Source organism: Hemitrygon akajei, unplaced genomic scaffold, assembly GCF_048418815.1.
Source record: "Hemitrygon akajei unplaced genomic scaffold, sHemAka1.3 Scf000039, whole genome shotgun sequence".
In the NCBI taxonomy this organism is placed as follows: domain Eukaryota; kingdom Metazoa; phylum Chordata; class Chondrichthyes; order Myliobatiformes; family Dasyatidae; genus Hemitrygon; species Hemitrygon akajei.
In genome coordinates, this window is record NW_027331925.1 from 6,303,408 (window position 1) to 6,317,333 (window position 13,926).

General features: G+C 47.2%; 1 protein-coding gene across 1 annotated transcript in view; it reads right to left on the reverse strand.

Moving 5' to 3' along the window:
* The window catches only part of LOC140720265 (zinc-binding protein A33-like), a 37,059-nt gene that overhangs the window by 13,590 nt on the left and 9,543 nt on the right, over positions 1 to 13,926 (reverse strand). Inside the window, exon 2 of the mRNA XM_073035136.1 lies at positions 860 to 908. Coding sequence (XP_072891237.1) covers positions 860 to 908 — 49 coding nt within the window. The remainder of the gene's footprint in view (positions 1 to 859; positions 909 to 13,926) is intronic.

A 13,926-nucleotide genomic window follows, 5' to 3' on the forward strand; every position in this document is an offset into this window, starting at 1 on the left:
CATGAGACAATAGTCAAAGTCACTTTTATTCTGCGTCTTGGAAGAACGTGGTCTTTCGCACGTCTCTCTCTTGGGTCAGTTGACCCCCCTTAACTAGAGTTCTTGCGATTTTCACAAAGGAGGGGGCCAACGGCATAACAGTGTGTTTTTGTGAGAGAGTGTATGAGTGTGTGAATGTGTGTGTGTCTGTGAGTGTGTGTGTGAGTGTGTCTGTGAATGTGTGTGTGTGTGTGTGTGTGTGTGTGTGTGTGTGTGTGTGTGTGTGTGTGTGTGTGTGTGTGTGTGAGTGCGTGTCTCACTCTTCCTCTGGATGGATGTCTGTTAGTTTTTGTGCCTTTGCTCACATTTGAAATTAAACTTATTCTGACAGTACAGATACGTAACCACATACAGACATGATATTCATTTTCTTGCTGGCATCCACAGTAGTACAGAAAAATACAACAGAATCGATAAAAACAACTCCACACAAAGACTGACATACTGATCATTTTGAGACGATGAGTTGCAGAGGCCTGGAAAATGTGTCCACACGTGTGGGACCTGCTTCCCCAGGGCAGCAGCGAGAAGAGAGCGTGGTCTGAGTGGGTGGGGGATGGTTATCATTGATGCTGCTTTCCTGTGGCCGCGCTCCTTGTAGATGTGCTGAATTTCTCTTTGCTGGGCTGGGAGTGTCCAACACTTTCTGTAGATCTTTCCGTTCTTGGGAACTGGTTTCTGTCGTGGGATGTGATGCAACCAGTCAGGATATTGTCTATCATGCGTTTACTGAAGTTTGACAAAGTTTTGGACAACAAGCTGAATTTGTGCAACTTCTCAAGCAGTGGAAGTGCTGTGCCTTCTTTGTGACAGCACTTACGTGTCAGCTCTCTGAACTGGTAGCACCAAGGCATTTAAAGTCACCGGCCCTGTGGAAGAACATTTGAAATATAAAGTCAGAAGAGCTGTGTGTTGTTAAAGTTTTGTGGCCTTGTGGATTGTTCCCAGATATAAATACAAGCTGATTTCCCTGTAACTCAGAGGGTGTGGAGTGGAGAGAGGGGGAGGGGCAGAGAGGGTTAAGAGTTGTTGTCTGTTAAAACTTTTGTGACTTTGTCCATAGCCTGTGTTTATCCAATTCAGTTGCAAGCCTGCAGAACTAAGATTATTGTGCTGACCACCACCCCTCAGTAGGGCGATAATACAGCTGTACAGATGAGATAAGTGTAGACGGGTGGGAAAGAACGTTTTGAACTGACTCCTCTGTTCTGAGAAGGTCACACACACTTGTCCGCTGCTGGATCCAAACACGAGCTGATTTCCCTCTAACTCAGAGGGTGGAGAGTGGGGGGAGAGTGGGGGGAGTGTGGGGGAGAGATGTAGAGAGAAGGTGAGGGTGGCAGAGAGAGAAGGGGATGGAGGGGGAAGGAAGGGTTAACAGTTGTGTGCTGTTAAAGCTTTGTGACTTGACAGTCTGTATTTATCCAGTTCAGTTGCAAGCCTGCAAAACTAAGATCACTGTGCTGATCACCACCCCTCAGTAGGGCGATAATACAGCTGTACAGATGAGATAAGTGCAGACGGTTGGGAAAGAACATTCTGAACTAACACCTCTGTTCTGCTAAGGACACACACACACACTTGTCCGCTGCTGGATCCAAACACAAGCTGATTTCCCTCTCACCCAGAGTTCCACAAATGTGGAATCTCAATGATCTTGTGGTAAAATAAATGGTTTTCCACAATGACTGTGTGTTTCCTTTGTTATTGCTGCATCGGATCCGGAGTAACAATTATTGTCTTTTCCTTTACGGTTGTGTACGGAAAATGGCATCAAAGGCAGGTGCGCTGAGAAACAGACTTGCAGCAGCGTCACAGACACATGGCAAAGCCGCGGTCACAACAACATCAACACAAGTTATTCAAACATTTTACAGGAAGGAACTCAAATAGAACAAAAGCATTTAGAGCACAGTGGTCACAGTGTTCACAGTACAACATCGCACTCACAGTCTTCAAAACTAAAGTGTCCAGTTCCAGATAAAATGGTAAACCAGATTCCTGTCCGTAAAAATGAATGCAACTGATTGTCACAGACAACAGAAAATCTGCAGATGCTGGAAATCCAAGCAACACACAGAGAATGCTGGAGGAACTCAGCAGATCAGGCAGTATCTATGGAAAAGAATACATTCGACGTTTCGCCGAGGCCATTAACAAGACTTGACTTTAGACCATCCAATAGATTCAGCACTTCTGATATCAGTCTCACCGGCCTATAATTGCCTGGCTGAGAACAGAAGGTGGTGAATGTGTTGAATTCGTTGCCACAGGTGGATGTGTTGGCAGGTGATGGAGTGTAAATATGGCGGAGGCTGATAGGTTCTCGATCACTCAGGGCGTGAATTGTTCCGTTAGGAGAGCAGAAAAATGGATTAGGGAGGGAAATTGGTCAGCCATGATGAAATGGCGGAGCATACTCGATGGAACGAATGGCCTGATTCTGTTCCTATGTCTTGTGGTCTAAACACTTATTTACCTTCCCCCCACTTTCCGGTTTCTGCAGAAATCGCTCCCTTCATTTCTCCTTTTCCGCTGATGTTCCTCCTGGAACTGACCCCTGAAAGTGAGAGAAATACTACACCTGCCCATTCATCTCCTCCCTTACTCCATTCATCGCCCAAAGTGGTTTTTCCAGGTGAGGCAACGCTTCCTCTATTGCATCCGCTGCTCCTGATGCAGCCTTCTGTATATTGGTGAGACCCGGTGTAAATTGGGGGGATCGTTTTGTCTCGCACTTCCTTTTCAGCTGCCAAAAGTGGAACTTCCCTGTGCCCAAACAATTTTATTCCTATCCTCATTCCCGTTCCAACATGTCGGTCCATGGCTTCCTCTTATGTCATGATGAAGCCCCCCCCCCCCCCTCCGGCTGGAAAAACAACACCTTATATTTTCTTTATATAACCTCCAACCAGATGGCATGAGTAGCGATTTCTCCTTCCAGTCAACTTTATCCTTCCCCCTCCCTTCACCTTCTTTCCCCCACTCTGGCTCTAACCTCTTCTTCTCACCTGCATATCACCTCCCACTGTTGCCACTCCTCCTTCCCTTTCTCCCATGGTCTATCCTCTCATCTCCAATCAGATCCCTTTCTCTCCAGCCCTTTACCGTTCCTACACAACAGACATCACGATTCACCTTACATCTATACTCCTCCTTCTGCCCCGCCTTTTTATTCTGGCCTTTCCCCTTCCATTCCAGTCCTGAAAAAGTGTCTCAGCTCGAAAGGTAAGCTGCTGATTTATTTCATAGACGCTGCCTCACCCGCTGAGTTCCTCCAGCAATTTCTGTGTGTAACTTTCCCACCCGGTGGTGTCCTGCCGAAATGTCAGGTCCCTGATGGACAACACTTCTACCTGGTGAGTCCAGCAACAAAGACAGGTCTGCTGTAGACAACTCTCAAACGTGGTGGTGTCCTGCCGCAATAACAGCTCCGCTGTGAACAACACTCCGACCTGGTGAGTCCAGCCAGAAAGACATGTCTGCTGTGGACAACACTCCCACCAGGTGGTGTTCTGCCGCAATAACAGGTCCGCTGTGAACAACACTCCTACATGGTGAGTCCAGCCGCAATGATCTCTCCACTGTGGACAACACCCAACAGTTAACAGACGACAGTCAACGTTTTGTAAAATGTCACTTCATCGGGCCGGAAAGGACGGGATAGGTGCTAGAATGATAAATTGAAGAAAGCGGTAGAAGTACAAACTGGCATTTGGTAGATGAGGGACAAGGTTGGTGGGAGGTGATGGAACTGAACTCAAGAGGCTGGGAGATTGAGAGCTGGAAAAGATAAAGAGCTACAAAAGAACTAATCTAATAGAGGAGTAGAGTGGAACACTGACGAAAGGAAGGATGAGTGGAACCAGAGAAAGGTGATGTGTAGACGAAAAGAGAAGGGGTGACAGGGTAACTAGTAGCACACACAAAATTGCTGAAGGAACTCAGCAGGCTATGCAGCGTCTTTGGAAGGGAGCACAGTCGACGTTTCTGGCCGGGATCCTTCAGCAGGACTGAGGAATAAAATGAGGAGTCAGGCTTAGAGGTTGTGGGGATGAGAGGAAGAAACACAAGGTGATGTGCAACTGGAAGGAGGGTGTAGGGGTGAAGTAAAGAAAGCAATGGAAGAAGGAAAAGGAGGATGGAATACGATAGGGAGACGATACCCATCTGTCCTCTATTAGATTCCCCTTTTCCAGTCCTGCACCTCTTTCACCAATCAACTTCCCGATAAATATTTAACTGCGACCTTTATTCCAGGCTAACTGAAACTCATAGGAAAAATCCTGGCAGCATTTACCCTGTCTATAACACTCATAATGTTGTATATCTCTATGAAGACGCCCATCATCGTCCTATGTTCCAGGGAATAAAGTCATAACTTATTCAACCTTTCCCGGCAACTCAGGTCTGCACATCCCAGGAATCATATTATAAATTTTCTCTGTACTCTTACAATTTTATTCATGCATTTCCTGTAGGCAGGTAACAGAAACTGCCCATGATACTCCAAATGAAGCGGCAACAACCTCTTATACAACTTAATCATAGCCCCCCATCTCCTGTACTCAGCACCTTGATCTATGGTCCAAAGTACCAAAAACTTTCTGCACCACCCAATCTACTTGTGAAACCACTTTCAGGTAATTATGAATCTGTGTTCCCAGATCCCTCTGTTCTACCGATTGCTCAGCGTGTCTTCACACACCCCTAAATCTGTATGCACAGCAAACCGTTGATACCTTCACTTACTGATTAGATTATCCAAGTGAGAATAATTTCAATCTCTTCATAAAATGGCGCCTGAACCAGAGAAATGCAAGAACAGAGGTCAAAGTTCAAATTGTATGTACAAAGGAAACGACCTTGAGATCCGTCAGAACTACAAATCAGCAGACATGCACATTGGATTACCCCAGAGCAATAAGCCTTTTAAATAGACCACAAAGCGGCTGCCTCCACCTCAGAAAGTAATTGAACGTTCAAAGTGCGTTATTATTACAGTATCTAAAAATGCAACAACTGAGAGTCGTCACACCTCCAAATCCTGAGAACTCGGAAATCACCCCGAAGCCCATGAGAATGCTCCAAAACCACCGATTCCCCAAAATCCGTGTGCACACCTAACTCCGGCAGCATTCCTAAATCCACACCCACACCCAGATACGGGCGCACTCCGAAATCCACATGCAAACCCATACTGGACAACTCCCCCCTAGATCTGCACACACCCCCAAGTCCGTGTGCACCCCCGAGTCAGTATATGCCCGGGAATCCGCCGACACCACGAATCCCTTTGCACCCCAATGTTTGCTGAAAGAACTGCAATTTCAACGCACATCCCCAAATCCCCGTGCACCCTCATATTCCACAAACCACTCCAAAATCAGCGCACATCCTCAAATCTCTGTGTAAACCCAAAACCCTGCTCATTACCGAAACTGTCGAGGCCCCTATGTCCACATTAGATATTCCCAGAGCAAGATTAATTTCAAGTAGATCAAAAACAGTTGACACCAACACATAAACCAAGAAGAGATGTCAAGCATCAATATGCATTTATTATTAAAGTTCAAGTGAAACAACCTTGAGAGTCGACACACCGACGCCGCCGAATCAGTGTGCACCGGCAAAGCAACCGACACCCCAAATTCCATGTGCATTCACACTGTAGCTGAGAAGCCCCTAAATCTGTTCACATCCACGTGCACCACCAAATCCGTGTGCACCCCAAATCCGTGTGCACCCCAAATCCGTGTGCACCCCAAATCTGTGTGCACCCCTGTATCACCGAAACAAACCCGATATAGACACATATCCCAAATCGGTATGCACCCGCACATACGTGCGCACCCCGAATCTGTGCATAAGCCCACTCAGGTGACTCTCCCAGAGCAAATCAGTTTAAACACTTATAAAATCGCTGTCCCCTCTATGAAAAATATAAATCTATGACTGCACCTTCAACTGAACTTTGCTCTTGCTATTTCCTTAAGGTGGAGGTAGCAATTTTGTGAATTATTTGAAATGATTTTTTTTCTGGGATAACGAAATGTGTATGTAGGGGTGTCAGCGCGATTGCGGGTGCACACAGATTTGTGGATGTGTGCAGATTTATTGTTGTGCCATCGAATATGGGGATGATCACAAATATGGGTTTGCACACTGTTTTGTGGGTGTCGGTGGATCTGGGTTAGTGACGAATCACAAGACTGATTCTGAAACTTCTCGGGCGTCTCAGGGCTCATTATCCCTCACTGGCAGTCTCCCAACTCAGCGCCGAGTAACCCGCCTTTCACCAGTCTCGTAAGACCAGGGTTTGCACACCCCGGTCCCGCCAAATCCGTGAGATTAGGTTGTTCGCCCAGCCAAACCCCGGTTTGTGTGAATGATGTCTGATTTGCTGCCCCTGTTTCAGCTCGTCGCAGGAAATAATAATATTTATAAATTGCAGCTTAACTATGGAATTAGTCGAGAAAATAAAATATAAAATAAAAAGGAGCCCATTATAATTAAACAGTCAAATCTTCCAAAAGTCATATTCCCCGATGCCTGGTAGACGACAGAACTTTGTCTCCGATTGCCTGCAGCGTCTACTCTCTTCATTATCTCCAACAATACCCCAAACACTGTTGGCAGTGAAACTTTTGCCATAACGTTATACTTTCCCACACCAGAAATTGTCGTGTCCTCATGATTTTGCTGGCCAATGTCCCGCCAGGGAAACAGAGAGTTGCGCCTACTCCCCTGGTGAAATAAGTCAGGACCATTTACAAATGGATTTGAGGTTCTGACGTCACGAAATTCCTTTGGGCACTGTGTTATTAATGAGGGGATGATACATCATTTCAAAGTCATGAGGACACGACAATTTCTGGTGTGGGAAAGTATAACGCCCCGGCAAAAGTTTCACTGCCAACAGTGTTTGGGGTATTTTTGGAGATAACGGGAGCTGACGAATGTGACCATCCGGTGCAGGAGAAAAGGCTGGATGGGCGTTTATTTTGCCTGATACCGGTGTGTGTCTCTTTCTTTGGCCGACTTGTGTTCAGGACGCAGCTTTATTAAAAAGAAGCACCGAGCGGACAGAATATTTCACCACCCTAATTATCTGTCCCCTGAATTTTGACTGAGTCACCGCGTAAATTAATGTGTTTGTGCAGCAGCTGAAATCACAGATTTTTTGGAGACTGCGGATTGGAGTTGTGACGTGTTTTAATTTCCCATACTTTTATAACCTCTGCAATAACCCTTTCAATTGGCGCACATAGATTTTGTGGTGCGCTCTTATTCGGGGATGTGTGTTGTTGAATATGGGATTGAACTCGAATCAGCGTATGCCGGCCGGTTTAGATTTACACTAGAATTCCGGGTTGCGTGCGAGTGTTTACTATCGAGTCAGCCGTTTTGTGCACTGTTTGAAAATGATTCTTTCGGATTAGCTAATGTGCATGTGGAGTTTTCACCAGGTTGGTGTGCAAAATGATTATGGAGTGCGCTCCTGTTTAGGGATTCGCGCAAATATGGGGGTGCTCACGGAATTAGTGTTACAGCCAGATTCGGGTACGTCAGCCGGTCTGGAGTTGCAAATTAGGTTTCGGTTGCGTAAAGACAACCATTCTCTGAACTATTTGAACTGATTTCAACTGTTCGGTAACCCATTATGCATGCGGGAATGTGCACTGATTTGTGGATTGCGTAGATTTAGGGCAACCTTGTCAAATAGGGGGATACCCACTGATTTGAGGGTGCCCGTTGAATTAGGAGTGATAGGTCAACATAGGGATTTTTTCGGATTTCGGGGTCTCTCAGAGTTGTGGTGTCTGCGGGTTTGGAGTTGTGACGTATCTCAAGGTCGTTTCATTTATAGGTTCGTTCCTTACCAATGCACTGAAAAGATTCTTGCTCAGGAATAATCTAATGTGCACGTCGAGGTGTCGACTGTTTGGGACGGACAGATTTGGTGTTGCATGAGTATTTGGGGGAGCACGAGGGGTGGGGAAGTCTATGGATTTGGGTGTACACACTGATTTGCGGGTTGCTTGCGGATTTGGAGGGGCGCTCAGATTTGGGGGTGAACATGGATTTGGGGTGTACACGCTTTTGAGAATGCGTCGGCCAATATGGGATGCACAATAATTTGCAGATGTGCACAGGGTTAGTGGTATGTAGACAACATACGGGGTACACACCGATTTGCGGATGTGCGCAGATCGGGTTGTGTTGTCAAATATTGTGGTTCACTTGGATGTGAATGAGCGGGTTGACTGTTTAGTTACAAAAGCCGTTAAAGATTCAACTCCAGTTAAAGACCTTCCACTTTGCAAATCAGAACCCGCTTCAGGATTTCCAGGGTTAAGAATTAGGGGCTTATGGTAAATCTAGTGGGACACTGGGCACAAGGGGAGACACATTTACAGAATATTTCAGGGTGAAGGTGATCAAGTGGATAGAAATCAAACGCAGATTTCATTACAATCGCTGGGAGCGGATATCTTTCATTTCAGTTGTGGGAATGAGTTTAATTTAACTCTCTGTATTGGCTTTCACTTGGTACAATCGGTAGGATTTTGGGGGGTAATTTAGTTTTCATTAGAACAAAGAAGCAGCGAGAGTTTTATTTCCCAATTCCTTCCACCAAATTACAGTCCAATTAGTGGAGGGAACGCGTATTAAGTTAGAGTGTCAACCACCATGTATCCAAAGCCGGCCTTATTTATATTAACGTTAGCCAATCATTCAAGGAGAAAGCGGAAACTGGTGTGTTTGACATTGGATTATCCAACCAGCATCAGAATAGAACACCAGCTGTCTTGTGGGAAAGTCGGTCTGTGAGGTTGGTGGGCGGGAATAGGGATAGATGGACATATTCACAGACCAATGGGTGGCTGGCATTCCAGAGTCGTTCGTTGACTGACAGCTGGCGAGTCCAGGACAGTGGATTGTCCCTCCCCACAAACACACTACCCTAATGTCCCAGACCTGCCGGTCGATGGGACAGTCAGCCCCGGAATAACAACTAACAGATCAGGCGGTGAATGTGAGGAGTTGGCCTCCGGACTTGAGAAATTGTGGCAGCCTCCGGCTTGTGCTCAGGACGCAGCTTTATTAATAAAATGAAGCACCGAGGGGACAGAATATTTCACCGCCCTAATTATCTGTTCCCTGAATTTTGACTGAGTCACCGCGTAAATAAATGTATTCGTGCAGCAGCTGAAATCACTCAGCAAAACCCCGACGTAGATAAAGATCCATTCAGAATCATTGAAACTGAATCCTTTCCCTGAGACCTGATAGTATATGAAATTTACAACCAGTGTCATCCACAGGAGGATGAAGCTGCCGGAGAGGGTGAAGAGTAAAACCACAGACCTCCTCCTGCTCTCCATCTCCGGGTCACTGCGGTTCTCCCCCTTGCTCTGACCCTTCAGCCCCTTACGGACCCGACTGGCCACTAAAATGTGTCTGACTGTCAGAGCGTTGAGCAGCAGGATCCCAGCGAAAGCGAGGAACGGAGTTAAAACCGTATCCAGCCAGTCATATCCTATCCACCCGGGGTCGGTGAAAACATTGTCCTTGGTAATACAGAACCATGGTATATTGTCGATGATCATCCGGGGTTCCAATGCGAAGTATCGGGGAACGTTTCTCAGACAGGACAGTACACCGGTTGTTGTCAGAACCACAGTCGCAGTTTTCCCGGTGCAATATTTTGTTTTCAGTTTCTGACAGCAAATGGCGACAAACCGATCAAAGGTGAAAGTGACGGTGAACCAGACAGAACAGTGTGTGGCTGTGAAGCTCAGTACATCGATAACTCTGCACACAGGGGTGATGCTCAGGAAACTCCACGGGAAGTAATACACTTTGAGTGGAATCAAAATGACGTTGGTGACAATGGTCAGTAGATCGGCCGCTGCCATGGCCACCAGGTAGCGAGTGGTGCAGGTAGAGAGGCCGCACTTTCCCCGGGACAGGATCACAATCGCCACTAAATTCACTGCGTGTTAGGGGGGGGGGATGGAGAGGGAGAGGGAGACGGGGGGAGGGGAGGGCGATCGGGTGGGGGAGTGGGACGGGGAGAGAGAGTGAGGGAGAGAGAGTGAGGGAGAGAGAGAGATAACAGACAGAGGGCATTACTGAAACTATTCTTCAAGGGATCGGGTTTCAGCTAAAGATCAGGGGTGTTCGAGACTGTGAACGGCTGCTGATCTAACTTGAGACACTGGTCACACTGTCTCTGACCTGCCTTCTTCAGAGTGGAGATAAGACCATGTGCAGACAATCGTCGGCGATAAAAGCGATCTGCATGATCAACAACGGTCGGTGCTGATACCGATTCCAGTCACTAACGTGGCCGGTTTCACTGATTTAACCGTGACTGATCAGGCCCCTGGAAACTCAGCATCTGATGGGGCCGAGATGGGATACAGAGAGGAGCAACACACACAAAATACTGGGGGGACTCAGCAGGTCAGGCAGCATCCAAGGAATTGAACAAATTTCGGTTTTGGGCCAAGACTTTTCTACAGGACGAAGCGGTGCCCCAATTTACGACGCGTCTCAGAGGGAAAGCAGGAACAACTTAGTAACCTGAGGCTGATCGGCTCCGTTAATGGATGAATTCTGCAGCGCAGCTCAATTCGATAACTCTCGTCAGCAGATCCGCGGACTCTGGTTCAGGTGATCAGATCCAATTATTAACGCGTACAACAAGCTGGAGGAGCTCAGCAGGTCGGACAGCAACCGTGGAAACGCGTCTCGGCCCGAAACGTTGACGGCTCGTTTCCAATGTGTACTTAGTGTTTACAGACCCAGTTATTGACCGACAGGCAGTGAGATCCGACAGTGACAAACTCCACAGGGAGACATGAAACACAGGACCAGGGTTTCTCTCTGGTCAATAACTCAGAAACAGTGACCTTTACAATGTAAACCCCTCCCAGTCACAGCTTGCGGGATAGCTGCCTGTCCCTACACTGGGACAACTCCGGACAAGGTGTCATTGAAGGCAAGAACAACGTTCGAGTCGATCCCGTGAGTTAGATGAGAGACAGGAGTTTAGTGCCGCTTGTCATTAAATATGAAAAGTCAGAGTGTTGGACTGACAGGATCGATATCTCTGACGGATATTTCTACAATGATCATCAAGTTAGAAGCTCGTCAAATGATCATAAACAGATTCACATGGTTAACACACAGAAATGCCAAACATGAATTGCTCTGCTCACTCACCAGGAACTCCAATGACGGCAATGAACACGTACAATATTCTCTCCACATGTCTGTACCTATCGAACATAGCAGGCATTTTCTCTGTCCAGTGACCTGTACCCACTGTGCTACAGGCGATCTCGGATGAAATGTGGAGGCAGCACATGCCTGCGGTTTTTAATACCATTTAGCGACTCCACAGGGACACATTTCAACAGATTTAAAAATAACTGTTTTAAAATTATTTACAAAACAATTATGTCAGGCAGGTGCAATCCCCGTGGTGACAGATTGCGATTAAATACTTAACTAGTGCAATATTTGGAATGTTTGTGTGAATTAGTTTGTCCCAACAAAGGTGACTCAACCTTCAGTGGTATCTTATTAATTCAATGTGCTCCCACTGTAAATATGCACTTCAATGGAGCCAATTGAGAGACACAGAATATTGAAGTAAATTATGTCATTGTAGCTTGTAAAATTGTATTGTATCACCTACTGTTACCTTTCTCCTCGAGAGAATAAACACTTGGATTAGTTTGTGTTTGGGGAACTCTAACGAGGGGGTCGCCAGGAAAAGATCTGCTTGTGATGGTGAATAAACACTTTCATATCCACAAAACCCGCCAACATCTTCACTGACTTAGTCACAGTCAGAACATTTCGGTGCTCGTCCGGGACCCACCCTTAACCCTAATACATGGCCATAAAGTCTAGTAGGGGGTTGAGTATGTTTCAATCATATCTCCACGTATGTGTTAATGAATACGGCGGAGCGCTGGCGAGGCGGATAAGAAAGTGTGTAGCGTGTTTCTGTGTCTCTGTGTGGATCGACCCATTGTCTCTGCCTGACCCTGCCTGACTATACACGTATGCACAGACCTCGAGTTCAATTTATCCCCTCGGTTCAGTCCCGTATCTTCTCTTTCCCAAAGTGTTGCATTGGACGTGGCCATGTTTAGGGTGGGTCAAGAGTCTCCGGCATTCCAAATAAAGTTTACGGGGCGGATTCCTACTTTAGTTTCTACAAGCGGTCCAGCTGCACCATCCAACCACGTGGTGAACACACATTCAACTTGGACTCCCCATAGGTAACTCTGGATACAAGTAGTGGCTTTTCATCAGCACCATGGGCAATGCATTGTACGTAACACAGTTGTCCTTCCAGGGGTAATGGGCCATTGTTACATCCTGACAAATCCCAACCCACCTGGGCTGTGGGTGATCAACGGCAAAATAAACATTGTGTCCAGAATTTTATCATTTCTTTGGGGATCCAGTGTTCATAACAGTGGGAACGTAACTGTTTCAACCACGTGTTTGCTAACCCAGCCATTAGGCGGCGCTGTTGAGCTCGGTGGCGGCTCATCCTGATCAGCACCCCGTCTCCCTTCATTCTGCCACTGCAAACCTTGTTCTGTGATAGGGTCGTTTTAGAACCCTGTTTCCCCTTACCCTCCTCATTACCATTCTCCCTCAATCCCTTTTCCCTCATTCGCATCATCCTTCTGAGAGCCCATGCTTCAGCATGTGTGGGATTTGAATGGATCAAGCATTTCACACACCCTTCTGCTCCCCTCGGTACTGTGCGATACCAAGTTCCTCGGCCAGTTCCTACTCTATCACGGAGTCAAATTCTGCGTATCCCAAGTAGGACCCAAAACACTCGAGAAAACCGGTCACAACCTCCTCACAAGTATAGAAGGTTCCTTCCTTTCCACTGTCTGCAGTTATGCAAAACCTCCACTGTCACCTCTATTAGTCCAGCAACTTCTAATGGTGCCTTCTGTAAATCACCCCGTGTCCCCTGGGCGGGTGCCTGTTCCTCCGGCAGGGCTGAAGGGAAAGCTGAAGTTAGACAGAGAAGGGTTAGCTTAACTTCCTCCGTTTCATATAAACCGTGAGTTACCCTGTCTGCTGAATGGACTCGGAAAGTATCCGAGAATCATCTCTCATTCACAGCTCCAGCACTCAATTGGGCCACGTCAAAGGGACAGAATACCGTGTCACACACGCCCCACACCCCCGGCTCTGGTGTGTCCTGCAGTCCCTCCATTACTACAGGCGCCATTGGGGCACTGAGTGCTGAAGGTTCCACCCACTCTCGGAAAAACCTGCTGGGAGGCGGGCCACTTCCCCAATAATCCTGGCTTTGATACTGTTAGTCCCGGAGTGCAGGGACAGAGGATGGCAGACGTGGCTGTTCCTCATGGAGATCGACTGTAGTGGGTTCCCGGCACGGCCAGCATGGAGGTTGCTGTCTGTGCTGGGCCTTGATGAAAAGAGCAAGAAGCAAGCAGCTGGCAGGATGGGGGAGGAAGCAGAAAGAGCCCCTGACTGGGTATGGAGCTGGAGGGAGGGGTTGAGCTGGATGTCAGGAACAGATGGGCAGTGACTTGGCCCTCACTTCTGATCCACCAGCTGGACAGTGTAGTGGTTACGGGTTGAAACACTCTGTGAAGGTTGGGCGTTACCTGACCACATCTGCCCCTGGCCAAAGGCTACGATTACCTCATCAGGTGACTGAAGAGAGCAACCCGGTGTGTGGTATAAGCGTCGCTTCATACGCTAAATCACCCCAATCTGCATCACCATCATCGTCCGTCCTCGCACATATCACTCCTCTCCGAGCTGAGAGTTCACTTTGCAGATTTTCCATCTGTTTTAAACACT